Below are 26,613 nucleotides of genomic sequence, written 5' to 3' on the forward strand. Positions count from 1 at the left end.
ATTTAACAGTGGGTCTTTTATTCTTGTCTGAAAAGGTTGGGCTACATGTGAGTGCTTTAAGACCAAGAACTGTTGTATTCATAAGAGTTTTATTACAAGTTAGTACTTAAATTCATTATCTATGAGGAAGCTTAGCCCACGGTGCAAAAATCTAGTTTGGACGTCCTACAGACGTGGTCTGGACCGACGGGCTCAATATAGACATGATCTGCACATCCATGCAACGTTTGCAGGGTAAGAATGTGTTCTAAAAAGTGTTTGGTCTAAAGTGGTCATTTGCTTTAAAGCTGCTATAGCAATTTTGGAAAACAAATTAGCTTAAAAAAATTTTTGTACCTCTTAACAACGTTCTAACATATAGTTACAAATATATTGTGGAGATAAAAAAACACGAAGAAAATGAATGAAGTGGCTCTCTCGCATTTGTCTAAATACTTCCGCCAATAGTTGCGTTCGGACCAAAAACAACTATTGGACCATCCGGTTGTTAGTCTGGCCTAACCGCCTCACTTCCATGGGTCCTCCATTCATTACGCACTGGCGTTTTTAGCAACAGAACATCACTGGTGTGAGAGGTTCTCCTCCAGCTGGCTGCTACCACTTCAACTTTAGGACAAACTATTAATCCCACATAGAAAAAAACATTTAAAGACACAGACAACAAAAGACGTTTGGACCTGTAAAACAGCGACTGGTGTTTAGCACTATCTCGTTTCCTCCGGCATCGTGGGTCTTTGGTTCCGGCAGAAGCGTCTCAGGGAATACATGCGAGGGGAGGGGTTCCGTGACCGTGTTTGCGTTCAAAACCTAGCTTGTTCTGTAAATTTGCTAAAGCAGCTTTAACGGTTGATAGCATTTTTTTATCTTAATGGTGATGTGTTGAGCAAATCAATTAATAACCCAAGGAATTTGTGACAATTGTCAAACATAACCGTTAAACCGTAAGAGTGTATAAACCTTAAAGTGTCTAGATGGCGTATCGGAACTAGTACCTTCATCAAAAACCAGCCATATCTAGTCCTATACATGTATACTGCCCTCTGGTGGAGGATGCACACAGGTGGTGAGGGCCTATTTTATTTTAATAATAAAATAAAACGTATTTATATTTTTTTATGTCAGCAGCCAACAAATGGTTAATTTTAGAAAAACTAGATATTATATTTATTGCTTTATATTTAAGACTTGAAGAGGTTAAATATTGGTTGAGTTAAATACCTGTAATGTACCTGTTAATGTACCTGGTACATGCCTTAAACAAGCTGACAGATCGGCTTTACAAATTTAAAATGATTTGCCATTTCTTACCACGCTCTTTGTAGCTTGAAGACTGTTGGCTAGCCGTGTTCACATAACTGTAGGTTGGAGCGTTTGTGTTCTTGTGCTGGCCAGTAAATTAGAATATCATCAAAAGGTTGAAAATATTTCAGTAATTCCATTCAAAACGTGAAACTTGTACATTATATTCATGCAATGCACACAGACCAATGTATTTCCAATGTTCATTACATTTAAATTTGATATTCATAAGTGACAACTAATGAAAACTCCAAATTTGGTATCTAAAAAAATTAGAATATTCTGAAAAGGCTGAATATAGAAGACACCTGCTGCCACTCTAATCAGCTGATTTACTCAAAACACCTGCAAAGGCCTTTAAAAGGTCCCTCAGTCTTGTTTTGAAGGCACCACAATCATGGGGAAGACTTCTGACTTAACAGCTGTCCAAAAGACAATCATTGACACCTTGCACAAGGAGGGCAAGACACAAAAGGTGATTGCTAAAGAAGCTGGCTGTTCGCAGAGCTCTGTGTCCAAGCACATTAACAGACAGGCGAAGGGACGGAAAAAATGTGGTAGAAAAAAGTGTACAAGCTCTAGGGATAACCGCACCCTGCAGAGAATTGTGACGACAAACCCATTCAAAAATGTGGGGGAGATCCACAAAGAGTGGACTGCAGCTGGAGTCAGCGCTTCAAGAACCACCACGAGGAGACTCATGAATGACATGGGATTCAGGTGTCGCATTCCGTGTGTCAAGCCACTCTTGAACAAGAAACAGCGCAAGAAGCGTCTCGCCTGGGCCAAGGACAAAAAGGACTGGACTGATGCTGAGTGGTCCAAAGTTATGTTTTCTGATGAAAGCAAGTTCTGCATTTCAAACTTGCCTCACACCGTCCAGAGTTTGTTCTTTAAAGCTTCTATTAAATCCACCGTGTTGACGTATCTGACAAGTTTCCTCTGCAGGAGTTAAAGTTTACATCACGAAGTAAAGGTTCGGCAGACGCCTTTGTTTATGTTTGGCAGCTGCGCGCGGGTGGGGGGAGGGGGGGCTCGTGCTGCACACAGACAGCTGCTGTGATAAGCTCTGAAAAGCGTTCATCACAATTTGCAGATCACGTTTATATTTCACAGAGATCGGCCGCGGATTCCTCATCCGGTCGGCATTCTAGGAATCAAAACCAGGAATCGAAATAAGAAACTTTGAACAATTTCGTGAAAAACTAACAGTTGGTCCCGGTTCCAATCGGTGCTCCATGCCCAACCCTGGTAATCAGCCCTCTCCAAAAAACTGCAACCAGAGGACTGAGGGGTCCATGAATCGAAGGAGAAAGGCAGACAGGAAACTGAATGTAAATATAATTAAATAGGCATTTTGAGCAGACCACAGTGTGGTGTGACCGCCACCATTAGATGCATTCAACATGTGCAGTTTGCTTTCACAGAATGCTTTTCAAAGCAACTATTATCTTACCTAGCAGGACATAGGCCCATCTTCTGCAGACTTACAGCAGAGTATCCTTAATTACTCCACACAACCCCTCTTTACAGAAGTATTGTATACATATTTTCTTAATTTAAAACAAATGGGTTGCTGTGATAGTTTATAGTTTGTACAAAGAAAGTAAATTTATGAATGTATTTATTTTCCAACTGTAACATTCACATTGCACAGCATTCAAAATTTGATGCATAATTTACTGGTTTTTGCTTTTTAAACATCAGCCTAGCAATATCTTGGTAAATAAAGACCAAACCGTGAAGATAGGAGACTTTGGTCTTGCCGCTATGATGGTTGATATCATTGGTGAGAACCACGTGGAGAGATCTGCAGGAGTAGGAACCACACCTTACATGGCTCCTGAACAAGTAAGTGATTGTCTTCTTAATACTTGACATGGCTGTTGACCCTCCTTCTGATTTATAAAACTTTTATTTTCTGCCTTAAGAGGTCGAAGCCAACTTACTTGTGTTTGTATACCAAGCAGCACATTTCAGATTTTCAGATATACCCTTTGGACTTTATCCAAAGTTTCCATCTTTGTTAATCCTATTCATAGTGGTGGTTTCAGTGTTGACATTAGTTTTGGATTAAAGATTTTTATTTTCACAACAACAGAAGTTATGAAGCTTCCTTTATCTCTTTAACATGTCTTTGTTAATTTCATTACTTTTCTCAGTACGGTACAAACTACAACCACAAAGTGGACTTGTTCCCCGTGGGGTTGATATGGTTCGAGTGCCTTTGGAGAGTCTCAACTGGCCATGAAAGAGTCGTGGTGAGTAATCAGCTGCGTTTCTACTATCAGGGTAAATTTACAGGAACTTCCCTCCACTTTACCGGGCCAGCCAAGCGGCCATTTTCAGGAACTTTCTGAGCACCGGATCATGGGTCGATACTCTGAATGGCTCAGTGGAGTTGCTGAACATAACTTTTGGTTGACTTGCGCTGATTTAGTTGTAACTTAGTAGGAAATGACATCAGCAGACTCCGTTAAAAACAACAAGCATTAGGAAAATCAAGAGTTGCTTGTGAAGTAGAATGGAAGTGTTGTGGAATTTTTAGACTTAAAAAAATAAAGAGAAAGCTGTCTATGATTCAATCAAAAGGGTTTAATTTCAATATTGCAATATCGAAAAGAGACTGTCGCAGAGGCTCTTCCCAAAGCAGGCACAAGAGTGAGTCCTGCTCAGCAGAGGCCCCCCTCACTCTGTTGTAGCGTATCAAAAGGTCACGTATTTCATCAGAATGACCAAAGGTTAACTTTTAACTTGCAGGCCCAAACTGGTTCTCACATCCGGCGCCACATCCTAACTGCCTGGTCTCCAAACCAGGAAAGCACTGCTCTACGACCTTCTTATCATATAAGGGAGCCATAGCATTCTTTCTCCGAGCTTCCTTATTTTAACTGGAGACGCAAGGTTTCATGCAGAAGACGAGACTTTTACTCTTTGAATAAAGCTCATCTTTCTTGACGTAACACTCACGAGGCTTTGCTGTCTCACAGAGCGCCATAAAAAACTTGAGTTTCTTCTGGTCATTGAACGCCACATTTTACATCACGCAGCTGCTCCCGTGCACTTAATAGATTGAATAGATTAAATTATGACATACTTCAACAGAATAAAATGTTTTAATGTTATTTATGTTACGGTGGAATCTAAATGGCGATGATCAGTGACATCACTCAGTGCCGAAGCAGTCGCCATGTGCTGACGTCTGGGCAAAGTCCTGAAAGGGCTGAATTTGTATGGAGCTGAGACCACCGGGACATCGCATCTCCGGCTCAATTTCCCCGATATCGGTATTTACCCTGAACTTTCGATAATGGAAACACCAATTCATAAAGGCAGCGTTGAGTGTCAGTATTAACATTTTTCAATTCAATTAAAAAAAACTTTAATCATCCCTGAAGGGCAATTGTTTCAGTACAGACGATTCCAAGATCAGACATACATACATAGACACATGGCAAGAAATGGCGACGGTCATTTGCAACACGAGTCGCGCCACCGTTATAGATCAAGAGGCTTTATACGAGGATAGTCAGGGGAGGGGAAAAAAGGCACTTCAGAGTTACCCTCAACAGAGAGGGTAGCTTTGCTATGCAAAAAACTTTCAACACAAGAAAATCTCTCATGCTAAGTTAAATTCATGATGCATCCTTATCTCTTGCACCCTCTAGTCAGAATTACACTCCTGCTATTTGTCCCTTACTGCTCTTCGTAGCTGTTTGCCGACTACGCAGGGGAGGGGTTTGTCATACCAAAGCTCCGGTCGGCAGCCACGGTGAAAAGGCTCGCTAAAACATACACGAATGTCTCCAATTAATAAAAGCCAAATGCAAAGTTTAGAGCAGAACATTGACCCAGAGGTTCCCTGATCGAGCAGACTCGTGAGAATACACGTAATGACCGTTTAAAGACAAAGCAAGCTAGTGGCTAATGCTAGCGGTTATAAACGTGTATGGTGTGCCTCTTCAAATATTCAAAATCGGTTATGTCTGCATCTTAAATACATCAATTATTAAATTATTTACCGCCGCTCTACCGAGCACCCCATCCAAACAAACCAACAAGCTGCCTTAAACGTGCTCTCATTGTGCTATAGCAATTAAGATGATGAGGATTGGTTCATTGGTGTGTTTGTCATGCCAACAGAAGCAGACTAGCAAATAGCAAAACTCGGATGAGAAAAAATGTGTGCCAGACAGACGCGTCCAGAAATAATGACATGGTTCTCATGATCTCCGAGCTTTGGAAAGATCGTCATCACTTTATAATCCTTAACGATCTTATTTCATCAGATCGCACAGCGAGGGACTTTTTGATCTCCAGCGAGGAGCACAGCAGAGAAGCTGAGATTCTCCCTGTGTGCACTGGAGTGCAGCAGTTGTCGCAAGTAAACCTTTCCATGCCGCCGATGCTTCCATGGGGCTAACTTTACAGATGCAGCAGCACTACAGGTGTTTTGTAGAAAGAAGTGACCTAGCTGCTGGCCGTCAGGTTCCATGCCATCCCTGCTGCAGGAATGCGCATGGCTTAAAACAGCCACACACTGAGTAAACCACTTGAAATATTCTAACTAGAGGGTGCAAGAGATAAGGATGCATCATGAATTTATCTTAGCATGAGAGATTTTTTTTGTGTTGAAAAAGATTTTTTTGCATAGCAAAGCTATTCTCTCTGTCGGGGGTAACTCTGAAGTGCCTTTTTTCGCTCCCCCTGACTCTATCCTCATATAAACCCTCTTGATCTATAACGGTGGCGCGACTCGTGTTGCAAATGACCACAGTCACCATTTCTTGTCATGTCTATGCATTAGGGATGGGCAATATGTCCCAAAATTTTTATCATGATAATTTTAAGTATTTATTACGATAACGAAGTGAAACCTGATAACATAATATCCTTGTTAATGTTACCTGATAAAGTATAAACTTTAGTGTGAAACAATGTTAATGACATACTGTTAGAATGCAAACATAATACTTGGGTAGCTAAGTTGTCAACACCTTTTCCCATGGAACAATACATAAAGATAGTGCAAACACTGTATTGAAAAGTAAATATCCCAGGTGTCTTCAGACAGTTTACAAAATAATGCTAAATAAGACAATAAATAATAACAAATCAATAAATTAAAAAAAATAACAGTGTATTAAACTGTAAACACTAATATACTCTTGTAAAATGTAGAAATGAGGCTGACACAAACATGTCTGAAGTGCAACTTGTATAACACACATACTAGTGTGATTTGGTAGCTTTTAAATGATAAATGACCCGCACTTGTATAGCGCCTCCCAGAGTAAGGACTCCAAAGCGCTTTACACTACAGTGTATCATTCACCCATTCACACACACATTCACACACTGATGGTGATGAGCTACGATGTAGCCACAGCTGCCCTGGGGCGCACTGACAGAGGCGAGGCTGCCGAGCACTGGCGCCACCGGTCCCTCCGACCACCACCAGCAGGCAAGGTGGGTTAAGTGTCTTGCCCAAGGACACAACAGCAGACCACTACACTGTCACTACATTTCCAGCAGTGCTGAACACCCTCTGTGCGTGTGTACTAGTGGCAGGGATGCACAAGTAGAAGAAGAAGAAAATATCATTTCTATAGCTCCTCTCAAGATAAAAATCACGAGGCGCTTCACAAAAACAAAAAATGTAAAAATATAAAAAAGCATTTAGAAAATGTTTAAAAATATATTTAAAATGAGCAAAAATAGACATTTGTGATTAAAAGTGTTAAGAAAGAGAGAGAGTGAACAGGAAAGAGGGAAACCAGTGGATCCTGAGGAAGGTGGAATAGGTGGGGAGAGCAGAATAAAGAGAGAGAGGTGAAGAAGGTCATACAAAAGCCAGCTTGAACAGGTGAGTCTTCAGCTGCTTTTTAAAGGAGACCACTGAGTCCACTGATCTCAGGCTCAGGGGGAGAGAGGTCCAGAGTCTGGGGGCCACAGCAGCAGATGATCTGTCACCTTTGACCTTTAGCCTGGTGCTGCACAACCAGTAGGCTTTGATCACTGGACCTCAGGGACCTGCTGGGGGTGTAGGGACTAAGAAGATCACCAATGAAAGATGGTGCTTGTCCATGTAAGGCCCTATAGACCAGAACCAGGATCTTGAAATGAACCCTGAAGTTGACTGGCAGCCAGTGAAGCTGGAGGAGAAGCGGGGTGATGAAGTACTTTTTGGCTGAATGACCGATGTTAGGGAATTTCACCTCATGTACCTTCCACCACGCGTGGGGATTGCTTTCACCATCTGCAAGAGGCCCATGCAGGTAGCTGTTTAATTCAGCCTCAGTTTTCTCTGCTTCAGAAAGTGTGTTCTGCTCTCAGCTGGTTTCTTGAAAAAACCTCCAAGACACTTCTTCTGTCTTTTACACACATTCTCATCTTCTTTTGATGATTCAGGTGGCATTACCTGGGTGGCAGGGCCAGCTTCATTTGGCATGACAGAAGGGGATTCCACCTCTCTGATCACTCTGGCTTTGATGACCAGGATCTCTTCTTGGCTCATATACTGAGTGCGGAAGCGTGGATCAACAATCGTTGCCATGTTGATCAGTTCCTGAACTTCTTGGTCACCGTACTTGGTGTTCATGTAGTCCAGTATTGATCTTGTTACTGTCTTTGTGAGATCTGTGTCTTCTTCTTTCCCTTGCAGCAGCTCACTGTTGAACAGGTGAAGGGTAGGCTTCAAGCATGACACCGTGACAAAGTTTTCAGAAGAAAGGGCATCTGTAAATTCAAGAAGAGGCCCTAGGGCTTTGCTGACAGAATCTAAAATGCATGCGCATGCACGCATGCATGGGTTTCCTCCGGGTACTCCGGTTCCCCCACAGATCACAACATGCCCTATAGGCTATAAATTGTAAGTCGCTTTGGATAAAAGCGTCTGCCACATAAATAAACATAAAATAAATAAACATAAAATGTCAATATCCTGCCAAGTAGGCACCAGATGCCTGGTAGATCTGTCAGCACCAGGATTTGTGAAATGGCTTTTTCTTGCTCAAGGATCCGCTGGATCATCTTTTGCCTTGATCCCATCGTGTTGGCGATTCAGTCACAAGTTTGTGTGGTGGAAGGCCAAGTTCTTGTGCATTTTTGAGTGCTCACTGCTTTTTCCAGCTGTGCGAAAAAACACTCACGATCTTCTTGTGTCCCTCATGCTTCTCTCTATAAAACAACAAAGAAACAAACAAAACAAAAGAAATATTAAGAAAAAAGTTAAGGTTAGTTTAAATTAAAATAGATGTAACAAAAATGTTTAAAAAATTGCATTTAATATTCAATCTTAATGCATATAATATGAAGTTTATATGTGCATTTAATATTAAAGGTTAATTTATTCAAGCCTTCACACCAGTAGTCGGTTTGGGTTCAACATTCAGCTGAGACAAGGTTCTTGAAATAGTAAATGTGGATATCAATAAAAAATAAATACTCAAGTTTTCAAAAAATGTTAACTGCTGCATTTGACTATTGAAAAGATTTACTCTGATAATCAGCATTATACATGAGAAAGGTCAAATGGCTTAGTTTGGCAGTGGCACTGCCATTTTAGAGACTTGGCCTGAACCTTATACATAAAAACCTGATATTGTCTCTGAAATTGTTGATCCTCAGTTTATTAGAATTGAAATGTGTAAGTCACGATGAGCAAGCCTCCTCAAAAGAAGCTCAGGGAAATTGCATTACAGGTGCTGGCCAGTAAATTAGAATATCATCAAAAGGTTGAAAATATTTCAGTAATTCCATTCAAAACGTGAAACTTGTACATTATATTCATGCAATGCACACAGACCAATGTATTTCCGATGTTTATTACGTTTAATTTTGATATTTATAGGTGACAACCAATGAAAACATCAAATCTGGTATCTCAGAAAATTAGAATATTCTAAAGGCCAATGAAAAAATGTTTGTTTCTCTAATGTTGGCCAACTGAAAAGAATGAACATGAAAAGAATGTGCATGTATAGCACTCAATACTTAGTCGGGGCTCCTTTTGCCTCAATAACTGCAGTAATGCGGCGTGGCATGGACTCGATCAGTCTGTGGCACTGCTCAGGTGTTATGAGAGCCCAGGTTGCTCTGATAGTCGTCTTCAGCTCCTCTGCATTGTTGGGTCTAGCGTATTGCATCCTCCGCTTCACAATACCCCATAGATTTTCTATGGGGTTAAGGTCAGGCGAGTTTGCTGGCCAATCAAGGACAGGGATACCATGGTCCTTGAACCAGGTGCTGGTGGTTTTGGCACTGTGTGCAGGTGCCAAGTCCTGTTGAAAGGTGAAGTCTGCATCCCCATAAAGTTGGTCAGCAGCAGGAAGCATGAAGTGCTCTAAAACTTCCTGGTAGATGGCTGCATTGACCCTGGACCTCAGGAAACAGAGTGGGCCAACACCGGCAGATGACATGGCACCCCACACCATCACTGACGGTGGAAACTTTACACTGGACCTCATGCAACGTGGATTCTGTGCTTCTCCGCTCTTCCTCCAGACTCTGGGTCCTTGATTTCCAAAGGAAATGCAGAACTTGCTTTCATCAGAAAACATAACTTTGGACCACTCAGCATCAGTCCAGTCCTTTTTCTCCTTGGCCCAGGCGAGACGCTTCTTGCGCTGTTTCTTGTTCAAGAGTGGCTTGACACACGGAATGCGACACCTGAATCCCATGTCTTTCATGAGTCTCCTCGTGGTGGTTCTTGAAGCGCTGACTCCAGCTCTTTGTGGATCTCCCCCACATTTTTGAATGGGTTTGTCGTCACAATTCTCTGCAGGGTGCGGTTATCCCTAGAGCTTGTACACTTTTTTCTACCACATTTTTTCCGTCCCTTCGCCTGTCTGTTAATGTGCTTGGACACAGAGCTCTGCGAACAGCCAGCTTCTTTAGCAATCACCTTTTGTGTCTTGCCCTCCTTGTGCAAGGTGTCAATGATTGTCTTTTGGACAGCTGTTAAGTCAGAAGTCTTCCCCATGATTGTGGTGCCTTCAAAACAAGACTGAGGGACCTTTTAAAGGCCTTTGCAGGTGTTTTGAGTAAATCAGCTGATTAGAGTGGCAGCAGGTGTCTTCTATATTCAGCCTTTTCAGAATATTCTAATTTTTTGAGATACCAAATTTGGAGTTTTCATTAGTTGTCACTTATGAATATCAAATTTAAATGTAATGAACATTGGAAATACATTGGTCTGTGTGCATTGCATGAATATAATGTACAAGTTTCACGTTTTGAATGGAATTACTGAAATATTTTCAACCTTTTGATGATATTCTAATTTACTGGCCAGCACCTGTATATATTTCCATTAGCTCATGTCTACTATTAACATTAGCTAAAAGAAATGATTACTGTTCAAAACACTGCCTATTGCCTTGTCACATTACTAATCCAGAATACAATTCATAAACACAGTTAATATTAAGCTCATGTTTGCTCAGTGTGCATGCATTAAATATAGAATAAAGTTACCAATAGCAATGTGTAGACAATGGCCAAAGCAGGAAAGTCTTGTCCACTATATAAATAAACTTTATTTACTTTACTTACTTACTTGTTTAGAGAGACTGCTTTTACTATATTGGCCCCACTTAGGTATACTTGGTTCTCAGCATTTAAATCCCATTCTTGAAGAAACTGGTTTCAAGCCACTTGTGATGTTTTCCTCAGTGTGATCCTCTGGAAAGAAACTTGTCTGGAGGCAACAGCTGTTCAAACTCGTAACACTTGTAATGAAGTGGACCGTAAGGCTGATGTACGGCTCAGTCGCTCTGCTGCTCCACATATCTGCAGTTGAAGTGTAACAAGCCGCTGTGGACAGCGATGTTTTTATCTTACCGCGGCACTCTTCATACAACGCTGGCAGGGCTGTTTTTGAAAAAGTATTTCCACGAGGGTATGTCGTATCTTGGGTCCAGTTAATGAATCATTCGCTTGAATCCTTTTTCCATCGTTTGGATCGACAACATATCTTTCGTCAAACTAAACACCGCTGGGTCCGTCAGTTCGTTCCATCGTTTACTTTTCTTATCGTAAGGGACGGCATTAGCAAAAGTGCTGGTAATTTTCATCTGTGTTGGGGTTGTCTTACTCCGCCTCGGTCCACTCGTAGTTGATGCCTCCTTTGCCTCACGTATCTTGAGACTTTCCTCGTACTCCGGTTTGTGTTTGAGGTGCTGGAACAAGTTGGATGTGTTTCCATCCTTTGTAGCCACAGTTTTTCTGCAAACTTTGCATAACACCATAGTCTGCTCCTCATCTGCTTTTAGGTGATCAAAAAAGTTCCAAATTGCTGAGGTAGCTCCTTGCTTTTTAACAAGCTCCTTCTCAGCGTCGCCTCCGCCTAACGCCATGCTTGTTTTCACTCTGCTCGTTAACCAGGCGCGCGCAAAACTACGTCATCAATGGGACCTATCGTTATTATTGCGAGAAGTCTAAATTTCATTGTGAGGAGAATTTTCAACAGAATATCGCAGACAATAAGATCACCCATCCCTGGTTGGATGATTAAAGTTTTTTTTAATTGAATTGAAAAATGTTAATACTGACACTCAACGCTGCCTTTATGAACTGGTGTTTCCATTATTGGAAGTTCAGGGTAAATACCGATATCGGGGAAATTGAGCCGGAGATGCGATGTCCCGGTGGTCTCAGCTCCATACAAATTCAGCCCTTTCAGGACTTTGCCCAGACGTCAGCACATGGCGACTGCTTCGACACTGAGTGATGTCACTGATCATCGCCATTTAGATTCCACCGTAACATAAATAACATTAAAACATTTTATTCTATTGACGTATGTCATAATTTAATCTATTCAATCCATTAAGTGCACGGGAGCAGTTGCGTGATGTAAAATGTGGCGTTCAATGATCAGAAGAAACTCAGTTTTTTTCTGTCTTTTTTCCAGTTATCTTTTTGTTGGGTTATTTTCAATGTTATTAATCACATACATCCCAGGGGACGGAAAGGGGCATCATAAAATAAATAAATAAATAAATAAGGGGGGAGAGATGAAGTAAATTACATGTATATAAAATTAATATATATGCTCTGCCCTAACAGACTTAGGACACCTTTGCCATATAGTTTGCTTTCATCTCTGCTAAAGATCTAGTAAAGGTCCCCATATTTCTTTAAATACATCTTTGTTGTCTTTTAAAATAAATGCACGTTGTTCCAGTCTCAGTGTCTTTTAGAGTCTGTAGAAACAAGTTGATTGATGGAGGTTTTCGATGGTTCCAGCACAGAAGAATACATTTCTTTGCTATGTAGGATATGACATTGATCCTCTTGGAGTGTGAGGGGTGTAGTTTCTTGTCCAGAACCGTACCGAAGAGGTAGTATACAGGGTTAATGTCTAGTTTTGGTGATACCACTTTGGCCATCAGGTCATGTACTGCCCTCTAGAACTGCTTGAGTTTCTTGCATTCCCAGAAGACATGAATAACCGATCCACCGCTGTTTTATAAAATTCCACAGGGTATCCATCTAGTCCTGGGGTTTTTCTTGCGGGCATCGATGAGATTCCTTTTAGTACTTCTTCCGATGTGAATGTGGCTCCCAGCTGTTCTTTTTCAGTCTCTGAAATTACGGGGAGAGAAATCTTTTCTAAAAATGTGTGGACCTCTTCCACAGACGGGTTGCCAGATTTATAGAGCTGAGTGTAAAAATTGTGGAAAGAGGATTTAATTGATTTTATATCATATTTAGTTTGACCGCTCGCGTCTCGAACGCTTTTAATTATATTCTCTGCTCTCTCCTTTCTACGTTGGTAGGCTACAAGTCTGCTAGGTTTATTGCCATATTTGTGATATTGCTGTTGAGAGGTCTTGGACAAATATGAGTTTGGCCCTATCGTAGGAGATCTCTCGCTGTCTTGCAGTGCGGAGGACAAATTCTCTGTCTTGGAATTTGAGGAAGCGTATGATAACGGCTCTGCTGCGGTTGGGAGTCGCAGGGCCGAGGGTACGGTGCACTCCCTCAATAAAAAAACTCTGTGTTCGGATCTGTACCCAGCCAGTGAGGTAGCTTTTCATGTATGAACTCTAGCAAAGGTCGTCTGCCCTCCGCTCCTTCTTTCAGTCCGAACAGCCCAATATTTTTCCTCCTCCCCCGGTTTTCCCAATCTTCAGCCTTTGCTTCCAGATGAGCAAGCCGCCTAGCCGCTGCTATCACTGCTGCCTCCGCCTTCTCTGCGGCCTCTTCCATTGCGGCTACGCGTCATCAATACGTATACGTTTTCCATTAGCCGATACTTTTCGTTTGGTTTCACCCATGTCCTTCTCCAATGTCGAGATGGAGTCCGCCAGCTCTACCAGTTGATTGTTGATTCTGTCCAGTTTGGACCTGAATTCGGAGCGGAAAGCTTTCAGCTCTTTTAGCACCTCGGCTACATCCGCCATTTTGTTATCTTCGATGTTGTCAGCCGATAGGCCTCCCTTCCCACTTCTCAGGCTTGTCTGGCGAGCTTTGGTGAAAAGATCACACTCCTTTGTTGCCGGGGGATTTGGCATGCTCCTAGGTCACTGCTAGTCTGGTTTTTAGGATTGAAAGTAGGATTTTATGCGCGGCGTTCTGGAGCTCCCACGCTAAGCGGCCATCTCGTATGGGCTCTCTAGCGCCTCCAGAAACTCAGTTTTTTATGGCGCTCTGTGAGACAGCAAAGCCTCGTGAGTGTTACGTCAAGAAAGATGAGCTTTATTCAAAGAGTAAAAGTCTCGTCTTCTGCATGAAACCTTGCGTCTCCATTTAAAATAAGGAAGCTCGGAGAAAGAATGCTATGGCTCCCTTATATGGTAAGAAGGTCGTAGAGCAGTGCTTTCCTGGTTTGGAGACCAGGCAGTTAGGATGTGGCGCCGGATGTGAGAACCAGTTTGGGCCTGCAAGTTAAAAGTTAACTTTTGGTCATTCTGATGAAATACTTAGCCTTTTGGTATAAAAATATTAATATTTTACATTAGTTTTATTTTCTAAATTTTTATATTTGAGAAAATCTTGTTGGAGAATTTACTGCACATAAACTTTAATTTTAAACGACATTAAAGCGGTACCTATTTACACAAAACAAAGACATTTTCTTCCCTAACCCTCATGACATTCAACACAAGTTGTGTACAGCACCATTACACACCCACTTATCTTTCTTAATATAACTGTGCTGAGCTAAGCAGTCACCTTTCCAAAGACCTAACTAATATGATTTTATTTCTTCATAATTTGTGAAATAGATTTGGCCTGACCTAAGAAAGAAGAAGTTTCCTCGTGGATTTGAAAACACCTGTTTTGATCAGGTAGATAACTTTGTTTTTACTTGCTGATTTCAAAAATCATATATCTGTAATCCCATTTGTCGTTAAACTGGTGTGTGAAGTTTGTTCTTGGAATGTGACCCGTCCTCTGGGGGAGCGGTGAGCTGCAGACATGGCCCCGCTCATCTGGTGGTTTAACTCCCCAGTCGACCCTTCTAATGCTCAGTGTCAAGCGTCGGGTTCCTGTTTTAGTCTTTGGTATGACCCACAAACTCCCAGTCTCGGGGTGGACACTCGTACCACTAGCCCACTGAGCTTGTATATCATTAAAGATAATGGTATTAAATGAGAACACGGTCGGTGCACAAATCTAAGTCTTTATTTCTGCTTTTCAGTGCATAAAAATCAAACGCCTGCTGTGTAAAAACCCACAAGAGCGACCTGAGGCATCTGAACTCCTGTCCACGCTGAGCCCAAAGGAGAATAGCTACAAGACTTCTTCATGTACAAAACCCCCGAGTGCTTCACTTCCTTAAGATCAGAGGAATCTCAGAGGGTTAAAGGTCATGATCTGATTCATTTGATAACTTTTGTTTTTGTGCTGCTTTTCAAAGATGTTACTGTAAATCCTGAGCATTCCAAATAAGGAAGTAAAAGTAATGAATGACAAGGTTTGTTTAAAAAGATGCTTTTTTATGCGAATATCATGTTTTTAACAGCTGGTATTTTATTTCCAGCTGAAACCGGTTTTACTTCCGGATGTTCCAAATTTTTATGTTCCTGAACAGAGTCCGCGTCATTTGAGTTTGTGTATCTGCTGATACCAAGTCCAGATCTGGTTCTTCAGTGATGTATAAGAAGAAAAACGGAAAATACATCCAAGTTGACTTTAAGTATTATTTATTATGTATTTAATTTAATTTATTTGCCAGAAAACATCACTAATTCAGGTAGTACACGTGATTGGACTGGAGCATTCCTAGTTTACCCCGTGACTTAGTGATGTTGCACTTTACCCTTTCGTCGTTCATTTTAATCAGATTTTACTGGTCAGTCCAAATACTTAAAGGAATGCTCATTTAAATCATACTTTTATGTGTTACACTTGTGATGTTCATGCCTCTAACAAGTGCCCTTATGCTAAACACTTCAATAATAAAAAATGCCCTTTAAAGTTATTTTATATTTAAGAATCTGCTAAATGTGTCCAGGAGTTATGAACTTGTATTTTACAGTGTTCCCGTTGAAGATCACTTAACCTAAATGTTAACTAAACTGTCAGAAACACAGTTCAACTGTTGTTGGAAAAGTCAGAAGGATGTAGTTTTCAGTTGCTCAAACTGTAACCGAAATGTATTCTGATCAGCTAATCCAAGACAAACTTGATCTGAAAGTTTATTTTCAGATTTGTGAACTCATCGTAATTTGACGTTATGTAAAAGGTTGTTTCTTATATTTTGTAAGAATGTTTTTTTTTTCTGAAAGGTTTGAAAAGAGCAAAATGTTTATAAAAATAACTTTTCTATGCCATTTTATTTTCACTGCCATTTTCAACTGTTAAAACATTGATGCAAATGTTTGGAATTGTATTTCATAAACAATATGAATGAATCTGATATGATTAATGATGTTATTAAGTTTTACACAAACGCACACGTACAACACAACACTCTCTCTCTCTCTCTCTATACATATATACATATATATTATATATATATATAAATATATATGTATATAATATATAATATAGATATTGTAACATCCAGCAATGGTCAGTTTTAGGTACAGTCTGACCTTTCAACATCTGCTCAGAAAGGAGACACACTACATGTGTTCCCTTTAAATGAGCCTTCCTTCACACCAGCTGGGACTCAGACTCTGCAAGTCTGAAAGATAAACAACTTTCTTTCCCAAGGTCCCATCTGGCTGCCTCCACAGAAGGAAGAACTCCAGCTCGAATCGATAAATTCAAGAATGATTTCTTAAATCAATATGAACTTCTTCCATGACGTATAATCTAGATAATCATTAAATAAACATTTGTTTATTACTACTTATAATAATTATAGTATAATGAAATGCTTCATTAATCTTCAGTAATTGTTATGTCCACAAAAATAAACAATAATTAACAAGAGTCTGCTTCTAGACCTGCAGAAAGAGAAAGAATATAAGAAAAAAAATGGGACACACAACAATACATCAGGAGCAAGCTATCACTGCATCAGCCTGATGATGAAATATTAAATCAACATTGTTTAACTGAACAATCACACGATAATAAATCACAGTGCATTTGGTGCCCACCCCAGCCTTAAGACATGTGTTTAACGTTCCCAAGCCCATACTTATGAGAGCACCATGTGAGCACCTGTGTGTGCACACGCGCTTGCTTATGTAAGGGTTCTCTATAGGAGCGTCCAATAGAGTGAGGGACCACAGATCCGCCCCCCAAAGATGTGCAGGAGACGGAGGGAGCTCCAAGTCCCAGAGATCCAGGAGCTGCCCCAGAACACAGGAACCCCAAGGAGACTGCAACCAGAAAGGCCCCCGCCCCCCTCGAGAGGCACAGAGGATCGCCCCGGGGGGCCACAACCAGCAGCCGGCAGAGTCCCGGGAGATATCGGCGGCAAGCCCACAGGCCCACCCGCAGCCTCCCACCCCCTAGCCGGCCGAGCCCGGGACCCAATGACACGGGACCCAGGGGCGACCACCCCCGCCGGGGACCCAGAACCCACCAGGCAGCCACCGGGATCTGTCAGGCAGATTCCAAAATCTTAAACCCCCAGACCCGGGAGCCGCGAACACTCAGGCAGACCAAGGCACCACACCCCACACCAGGTGTGGCAGGGGGAGGGGGGACGAAGATCTATACCATCAAAGGAGGTCCCAGGAGAAGGGAGGAGTCAAAGGCCCCACCTGACATATACAGTCATACACAAACACAGCCACACTCTCCCTTCCTCATGCTCACACATGCACATACAACCCAAGACTTACAAAAATGCATGCCGGACACCCACTCATGCTCCCCATACACACCCTATTCACTCTGGTCCCGGTACTGCTGCACTGGGACGTAATTTTGGGGGGGGACGGGTGGGACATGTCCCCCCCACTTTTTCAAAAGGCAGTTTCGGTCCCCTTCACTTTTTTCCGTCCAAAAACAATGTTACGCTCCATTAAATGGATTTGGTTGAGCACTAGGACCGAAACGGAAACCGGTTTCCTATTAGACCCACCCACAAGCTAATCTATTGGCTCTGCTGATACTTGCTAACGTATTATTGGCTGTTGCTGCTGTCACTCCAAGTAGTAAACAGAACGTGCTCACGTTGTTTTGCTAGTTTGGAGCCGCTAGGGAACACCGGTACTGAGTCACATCGTCAACTAGACGCTGTGTAATATCAGAGCTCAGCTCAGCTTCCATTATATAACATTTGAATAAGTGTTCATTTGTGAGTCTTTGGTAGTTATGCACAGCCAGGCGGCAGCATGTCAAGAAACGAAAGTGGATATAAGAGACTTCTTTCAAAGTCAAAACGTAAGTTGGAACATGTGACACCCCTGCATTAAGCTCAGACTCACCTCCTCCTTCACAAACATACTCAAAACTAACTTTTACAAACTCATCTCCTCCACATAACTGACTCCTCAGACACAATGTATTCGTATTATTATAATTATTATGTTTTTATTATTAATATTATCATCATAATTATTATTACTACTAGTAGTAGTAGTAGAAGTGTAACTTCAAAACTTTTATCATTTAACTTTATTGTAAACTTATCTATTGCAATGCATATTTTCACATTAAAAAGCTCTGAAAAATGAACAGTATCATAATCGTCAACAGATTTTTTTAAGCTTAATGTCAAAGATGTACACTTTTCATTAGATTTATCTTATTTTTTCCATTTATTTTTTGTGTGTTGAAATGCAACAACTGTTTAAACACTTTTAAGGGAAAAAACATATTTAATATGTTTTTATACACTCAAATTGGTAATGAATAATTTACACATTATATTAATAATAATTGTGAATCATACTAGAACCATCCTGTAAATATTTCTGTTTGTTCCATTCCAAAATCTCCCACTGTTTATAGTTCATGCATCTTTTTTTCAGGTGACTGACAGAGATGCAGGAGGAGAGACCGGTGAAGGTACAGCAGGAGAGGCTGTAGGAGATGGAGGACGAGAGCCTGGAGGAGATGGAGCAGAGGCTGGAGGCTCACAGGTGAGGTTGAAATAATGAAGATACGATAGACATAAAATTGATCATTTTGACAAATGTTAGGGTGATGATCATGTGTAAAACATTAGTTCAACATGTCCTCTAACACAGCAAATGAAATAACGGCCAGATCTCAGGAGGGACCGTTTATGTATAAATACTTTTTATACTTTTGACTAGGCCTGGGAAAGTAACAAATTTTGCTGGATGATATTTTGTCCAAAAAAATTGTTGATGATAAACAATATCATTGTCAACATTATCTAGACCAAAATAACCACTAATATAATGTTAATATGTCATAATAATGCAAGTACACCCTTTAAAATGCAACAAATAAACCTTCATTTAACATTGAAATGTCCAGAACCAGAACTTCTAAATGAATAAAAATAACAAACAAAAATTAAATAAAAAAAAGAATCTCACTCCCTGTTAGAAAATGTTGCACCAAAAACAATAAAAAAAGACCCAAAACAATAAATACAATGGCCTATCCATTGTCAACAGCCAAAACTGCACTTCAATAATGATAATAAATATTAATGATAATAGAGTTGTACATTTTTTAACTTTGATATATATATATATATATATATATATTGAGGATGGAAAAATTATTGAGATGGGCATGTGACGTGTCAAAGGGTCTTTACATAACACCCCCACCCCAAATCCGCACAAGCCTGGTGTGTCCCCCCCACTTCTGAAATCAAAATTTCGTCCCTGCTGCTGCACATGGGGTACAACCATCACTGGTTACCAGAGTTTGACCCTTTCTGCTGGGGTGCTGATGAGCAGGCTCCCCCGCCCAACGCTGAGCACAGCAACCCCAATATTTGTTGTTTGCCTAATTGCTGCCGCTAGTGGTTCGATAAAGATAGCAAACAGTGAGGGGGAGAGTGGGCATCCCTGCCTGGTCCCCCTCTGAAGACAGAAGCTAGCTGATATTCTGTATTCTTTTCACCAGAACTCAGCTTATTTTGATAAGGAAGCTCTGACTGACATCGCATTCACACATAGGTTCCTTCATCACGTTTAGTTACATCCACTCACAGTAAATGCTTAATTAATTACTCATGTTTTAATTGTTTGTAAAATAAATTCTCACTTTTATGAACCTGACTCTTGAAATAACACAAAGTGTGGTTGATCACTGAAAAAGCAAAGAACCTGGTTCTTCTGAATTAAATCCTATAATCTTCTGAATAATTACAATAAAGACCTAGCAGGTTAATATTTTATATTTATATAGAATATTACATCTTCCTGGTCATAACAAATGAAAATCATCGATTTGCCTACACTACTATATCTATATAGATATCAATATCTATATAGATAGACATCTATATAGATATTGATATCTATATAGATGTCTATCTATATAGATATCAATATCTATATAGATATCTATAAACATATTTAGATATATATCTAAATGTGTAATTTGTCAAATTTACTTTAGTTGTTTTTTTTAGTCCCACTTGTCATTAAGCAGGCAGTGTTGCTGCTTATTCTGATGCTGAATATCAATAAACTAGATGTCAGGTATTTTATCACAATTGAAAAGCTTCAGTTTATATTTACTCACAGTGCTTTTTAGTTGAGAAGTAGCTATTTCAAAGAGGTTTTTTTAAATAAGTGATTTACAGTACAGCAAGGCACATTTCATCATTTACTTTTTAATATTTGTTTTGTGTGACCAATTGAGAAATGATAAATATAAATATCTGACATTAAAATGACCAAAACGTCTCCTAACTATAAATTTTAAGAAAAGAAACTAAAATCTATAAATATAAAACAGAACAGGATGTTGGTAAATTAGACTCTTGGCTGCTATTCATAATTTGGCCAGTAGATGTAGCTGTTGTTCCACTGAATATGCCTGTGTGTGTGTGTGTGTGTGTGTGTGTGTGTGTGTGTGTGTGTGTGTGTGTGTGTGTGTGTGTGTGTGTGTGTGTGTGTGTGTGTGTGTGTGTGTGTGTGACATTTAATCATGCCTCCAGCACACGCAGCATGATGAGCATCTCTGTGGAAAACACCAGCAGTCCCAGTAGCCAAATACAGGATCTCACACAGACAGCAAGTCCCAGGTAATCAGCACCAATCGCCTCTCGCAGCTCAGAATGTGCCTCAACAATCACAACACTACAATAAACCCTGAAATTTGCTAAGCTCCCACGGAGCGAGGCCACAAGCGGAGCCACTGGCTGCATGGAAACAGGTAGATTTTAGTCCCAGTTCTGGCCAATCATAGTTTTTTATTATTATTATTGCATGAAAAAATAAGCAACTGATCTAGCCGCTCATTTAGGAACATTACGTCTAAGTTTCTGTTAAATTTAACCTACAAATCAACCGACTCCTGAGGAGAATATGTGGCTCTCGTTATGGTCAAGTGGGAAAAGGATGAAAATCACCAAAATAGTACAAACTTCATCCTTCAGGTAAATCTCTGTAAACATTTAAAAACAAAGTAAACAATCTAAATGAAATCAGCGGACTTCTTCTCAAGTTGAAAGTTCTCAGTCCGATCTGAGCCGTGTGAGACACTGAGTCACTCTTCCCCTGACGTTTGCTCCATCAAAACAATGTTCTCTCATTTTAGCAGTATATAAGATAAGAAGCCTGGTGTGTTTCCAATCCTCTGCAGCTGTCGCGCTCCTGCGAGCAGGATTATTGGATGCATTGAGGTCACTTCCTCTGAGAGCAGCGTGCACTGAGGCAGAGCTCCTGGTCAGTGGCACGAACCACGTATCCGGGGGTAAAATGGACTCACCAGTCAGAGTGTCTGCCTACGGTCCCAGGGGTGGTGAAGGGCGATTACTCGGTGCACGGGCTCATCTCTGAGGCAGCAACCAGTTTGTTTTGTGCTGTTTTAGGAATCCGCCTCGCCCAGCAGCAGACCACAACACCAGAAAGGGAGAGTTTAGTGTCAGACAGGGCTGTTATCCTCCCTGCCTTTACTTCGGTTACATTAAGACCCACTTAACTTCTGGGGAACTGCGGCTAACTGGAGCATGAGCGCATGCTGCTCCTCGCCCCGGGCCTCTTTTGGCTTTTCCACTGGAGTTTCCACCTCTCCAGAACCACATCCTGTCGCTGTCCGTCCCACTTCAGACCAGCTAGTGTTGTTTAAAAGCTGCCATCAGACCTTTAGGAGGTTAGATCTATTTCTTCTCCTCGTTTTATCTCTCTAGAAGATCCCCTGCTTGAGTTGTTCAGTTATTATTGTGTGGTGATGCAGTTTCAATGCTCCTTTGTGCTTTTTTTACTCTAATAAATGTTGAGTCGATGTATTTTTACAACAGTGTGAAAAGGATGCTGAATCGCTGCTCCAGGACCAGATTTGAAAGCTATCCAACTTGCTCCTCTGGTAACTTTGCTTCATCAGGAGTTATTTTTGATCAGCTAGATCATTTAGAAATCTGAGTTCACTTCCACCAGCAACACCCAGACCTAATCGCTACGAGCCCGACCTGCCAGACTCCTCCTCTGTTTAAATCTACACAGAGAACTTCCCAAAAGGAAGCATGGGGCTGGCTGGTCAGGCTAGATCATCTCCAGATCTGTAGAATTAAGAAACCTGTGACAACATGAGCTGGGCCAAAAGATCTCGAGAAGCAACACAGCATGCCCCGCTCTAAAGAAATCCAAGAGCAGAAGAACAACATCTAAAGCCCTGCCGGCCTCAGATGGTCATGATTAAATAATAAGAATGAGATGAGAGGAAGACATGGCACCATGGGGGCGTTCCAAGGCCAAAAGCGCTGCTGACCAAAAACAACTTGTCTCATTTATAAAAAACATTACGATGATGTTCAAGACTTTTAGACAACAGTTTTATGAACCAAACGATGAAGATCTTCACTATTTACTCTGATGTTCAAATCTGTAAGCTGAGCTGAAACAATCTTCCTCTTTTCAGGAATTGTGCAATTTTTTTTTAGAAATCCGTAAAAGGGATAGGGAGCCTACGGCTCATAGGTCACCGGAAGACCGAAAAAATGACTACGAGTCAACGGGGCTAAAAGAGACATTTTCTAATCCGCTTTGCCTTAGACCCTGCATCACACACATGTTGTACTGCACTTTAAATGAAAAGTAATGATGGGCGTTTCGACCACGCCAGTCACGTACTTTAAGGTTCATCAGCTTGTAAAAGTTTGTAATTAGCATGACTGCACACCAGAAATTGGCACGTCGCATATGTGATGTCACCACGTAATCTCCTCCCCCCTAGCATAGCTGCTACTGCTACTGTATGGCGGTTCTTTCCTCCTGTGGGTGGTTTGCTGAGCTTACAGCCCTTTTCCTTCAGTTTTCTCCATGTCTGGTTCGATGATGTCGCTATGGACTTATTTTCACACTAGAACGTTTCCCCCTGTTCAAAATTAAGCGCGTTCTTGGTATCAAAATTCAATTCAAAGATACTTTATTAATCCCAGAGGGATTAAAATGTGTCTTTAAAATTCACGGACATCCGATGTGAAATTCATGGCACAAAACAAGCAGAATTAGAAAATAGTGTGTTTAGCCCCATTGCCTTGCATTCATTTTTCAGTTCTTCCGGGAACCCGTGGTGCGGAAGTGGATGGGCGTGACTTAGGCTGTCTAACCCTGTACTGGTGTAATGTAGGCAATACCTCAGTTTTTGATATAGCTGAAATCAATGCGGCAGTCCGCCATACACCACAGAAGAAGAAACAAATGCATTCTTGTTTGAAGTAAATTACTCAAGTACCTCTTTGTGCTCATGTCAATGTCAGAACTGTCCAACGTTGATGCCAAATCCGTTCCTAAACCGACACCATCTTTGTAGTTTTTCTCCATCACAGCTTTGGTGTGATGCACGTTTTGTATTTGCTACCTCACAACACCAGCCTGCTGTCCCTGCGGGTCTGCATGGTGGAAGTGATGTTACACATCACAGGTTCTGGCTGGTTATGTCTGCCTTTTATTCTCTTGTCCTGAACAGTTTTGTCATTTCAAGGGACTAAAAACTGCCACGATCTTTAAAGCAGCCTCTGCAGAAAATAGTCGAACTTTTTTAGTAAATGTTGTGGTTTCATACAAATGAAAGATGTGAAAACTGCTATTTCTTAGCTGAAAATAACATTTTCTATCTTTCTCTTGAATTTCTACCGGTAGAGCAGGGCACGTTGATTTCTCCTCTTCTTTTTCCAGCTACGGGAGCTGTCAGAGCTGCTAGGTTTTTACACTGCTTGGTGTCACTGTGTGGTCTGGTAATTTACTGCAAATCATATTGCATTTTCTCCCCCGTCAGCCTGCCAACTAGCTAGCCGGCAAAGTCACTCGTCTTCCCGCCTTCCCGGATTCTCTCTCGCTGCCTCCGTTTACGGAGCTGAAGGTCAGGGACACGATGGAGGACTCACCTGCTCAATCATTAAAAAGTGACAGAGCCGGGCCCCATCTGGAGTTCAGTAGTTCATTGCAGATCAGCAGGGGTGGGTGGGGGTGGGGTGTCTGGAGGATCCTCTGAAAGCATTTTCTTCTGCAAATGTGACACCTTCTGACAGGCCAGCTGTTGTGCTGATCTCATACTCTCATGTGGGATGATGCAACCATTGTGTCAGAGTGTGTTTTAGAAAGGAAATAACTTAATTTAAGGATGAAACATGGAGTACATGGTCGTTTTGCAACATCTAGTGATGTTCTTTAATCAATAGCAGGAACATTTCAGCATCTCCCATCCCTCTTGTCATAAATATGTAGTAAAAACCTGTGATTATGCATCTAATTAACTTTATTCCCTTTATATCTGACACAAGATGAAGGATCTGTTTTAGCTGTCTGCAGATGGAGACCAGCCCTGTTGTCAGTCTCTGTCTAAACCCACATAAATAGATGCTATATTTCCCGTAGAAGGAAACATAGCATCTAATGTGGCGTCGCCCTGAGGTTTCGACCCGCTCCCATGTATTTTAGACCTGATTTTTGTGGTTGTATCTTAAAGAGCAAGTCACCCCCAAATCAACTTTTTTTCTGATAAATTATATAAATGCGTGTCTAATCGTGCTGCAGACACATGTAGTCAATAGTTTTGCATTTTAGTGCATTTAAGTTAAAATTTTAATTTTCTGCCTAAAACGGTCAGTGTTGTGCCGTTGTCAGGTAAAAACTGCATTGCATTTTAACTTAAATCTGCCATTGCTATTGGCTAAGAGGTACCTTAGAACATTAGCTGGTACCATATGATGTCACAATGTCATTGTGAGTCTGTGTGTGTGCATTTATTAGTGGCTCCGCCCTCTCGGTCTGCTAGGCAACAGCATTTGTTGTATTTTTCAAACAGGAAGTGGGAGCGAAGTAAGAATCTGGTAGGGGGTGACTTGCTCTTTAAGAAGCTGCCAATATTTTTCAACAACTGGTCATCATTTCATTCATTTTCAACAACACTTTGATGGATATCTCTAGAGATTAAAGGTAAAAAATACACATTGTCCCTTTAACCGCATAAATGTATTTAAATACAACAGGAAACTGTAAATAATTGTTGAAATTTATTTAAAGGTGTGGTTTACTCATGTATTCAATACATTTGCAGTGTTCTCTAGTGTAAATCAATGCCTTATGAGTCGTTAAAACATCATACGTTTGCTGGTGCAGAGGTGGGCTGAAAACAGCAGAGTTACTCATTATTATTAATGATGTGCGCACAACTCGCTTTTGATTGGCTAACAGAAAACGTTCAGATATGTTGCAAAGTCACTATCACTGAGACACTATGCTCTATTTTTAAAAAGCCTTTCTGTGGGCGGGCGCGAGCCAAGACGGGCGAGGCCATGAATGCAAACTCACAGTGTGACTTAGATGTGCGGCCTTGCTGTTTCACAGATTTTTTTTCTATTGATAAATAAACAAAAATAGACATTAAAGAAAATCCAATCAGAAAATAGAAAAGATAGGCGAACAGAAAATAAATAATCAGTAACTGGGACGGGCGGGAATAGAGGAGAAAAGAACCAATCAGAGGCCGCACATGTGTGACCCCAAGAGCAGCTGCGTATGATACAAACATCTATAATATTTGTAAAAATAAAGCTGGCTGCTTCATAGCTAATTAATTATTCAGTTTTTAGAATCTAGAATTATTATATTTTACTTTTTAGGCCTTCAAGGGTTAAAGTCAGCAACTAGGATAAAGTTAAGGGAGCTTTTTTGAGGAGTTTCTGGCAGATAAGTGATGCTAAACTTAAGTAGCAGCGGTAATTAGCTGAGCCAAAAACACTTCCAACGGGAACTCAGAGGAATAAAGCAAACGTCCCGCTCATTAAACTGGCCGACAAACAGAAAGACGGAGTGAGTCGACAGGAATTAAATCAGTTGTGTGATGTTTGCGGATTCATGTTTTCCTCCTTCTCTTTGTGTCAGTAGTGATTACACGAGCACCTACGGAAGAGGCGGGCAGCAAAGATGAAAGCCGCGTGAAACCGGGACACGAACAAAGGCGGGAAACAGAGCGAGGGGGCCAGCGCTTGAACACCGCGCCACGACACACAGCCCTTTGGGGCTGTTCGATTCAGCTGCCAGGAGCTTTTTAGGATTCGTTTTATCTGCTCTGCCTTCCCATCCACCCACATGCCCACCCCTCTGGATGGTGCTCCAGATGATTTGCGTCCAGTTTGGCTTCACTTAAGCCAACCCGGCCTCTAAAAGCAGCCACGCTCTCGGCCTCGCTCGCTGCAATCAGCGCACCCGTCTGCTGTTGGAGAGCTGTTAAACCTCTCCTCTGCCTGAGTGCGTTTGTTCACATTTAAGGGAAAGGTCCCTTCAGGTTTAGTTGATG

At 41.2% G+C, this 26,613-nt stretch overlaps 1 protein-coding gene and 1 long non-coding RNA gene across 3 annotated transcripts in view; both read left to right on the plus strand.

Moving 5' to 3' along the window:
- The first annotated feature begins 29 nt into the window (after positions 1 to 29).
- On the plus strand, positions 30 to 15,292 carry LOC107375440 (eukaryotic translation initiation factor 2-alpha kinase 3). 2 transcript variants are annotated; one of them, XM_070542137.1, is made up of 5 exons: positions 30 to 234; positions 3,007 to 3,150; positions 3,462 to 3,560; positions 14,535 to 14,597; positions 14,951 to 15,292. In XM_070542137.1, the coding sequence occupies exons 2-5, from the start codon at positions 3,070 to 3,072 to the stop codon at positions 15,089 to 15,091; spliced, it is 384 nt and encodes a 127-aa protein (XP_070398238.1). In that variant the 5' UTR covers positions 30 to 234; positions 3,007 to 3,069; the 3' UTR covers positions 15,092 to 15,292. The 2 variants fall into 2 exon arrangements, with proteins under 2 accessions (XP_070398238.1, XP_070398236.1); XM_070542135.1 differs by lacking the exon at positions 30 to 234 and having other exon boundaries at positions 2,845 to 3,150.
- A 2,630-nt stretch (positions 15,293 to 17,922) lies between these two features.
- Positions 17,923 to 26,613, plus strand: part of LOC139062038 (uncharacterized) — a 56,492-nt gene continuing 47,801 nt past the window's right edge. The window contains exons 1-3 of the long non-coding RNA XR_011515627.1: positions 17,923 to 18,099; positions 18,690 to 18,800; positions 20,810 to 20,896. This is a non-coding gene — a long non-coding RNA (uncharacterized lncRNA). The remainder of the gene's footprint in view (positions 18,100 to 18,689; positions 18,801 to 20,809; positions 20,897 to 26,613) is intronic.

The sequence above is a fragment of the Nothobranchius furzeri genome, chromosome 12 (assembly GCF_043380555.1).
Source record: "Nothobranchius furzeri strain GRZ-AD chromosome 12, NfurGRZ-RIMD1, whole genome shotgun sequence".
NCBI lineage: Eukaryota > Metazoa > Chordata > Actinopteri > Cyprinodontiformes > Nothobranchiidae > Nothobranchius > Nothobranchius furzeri.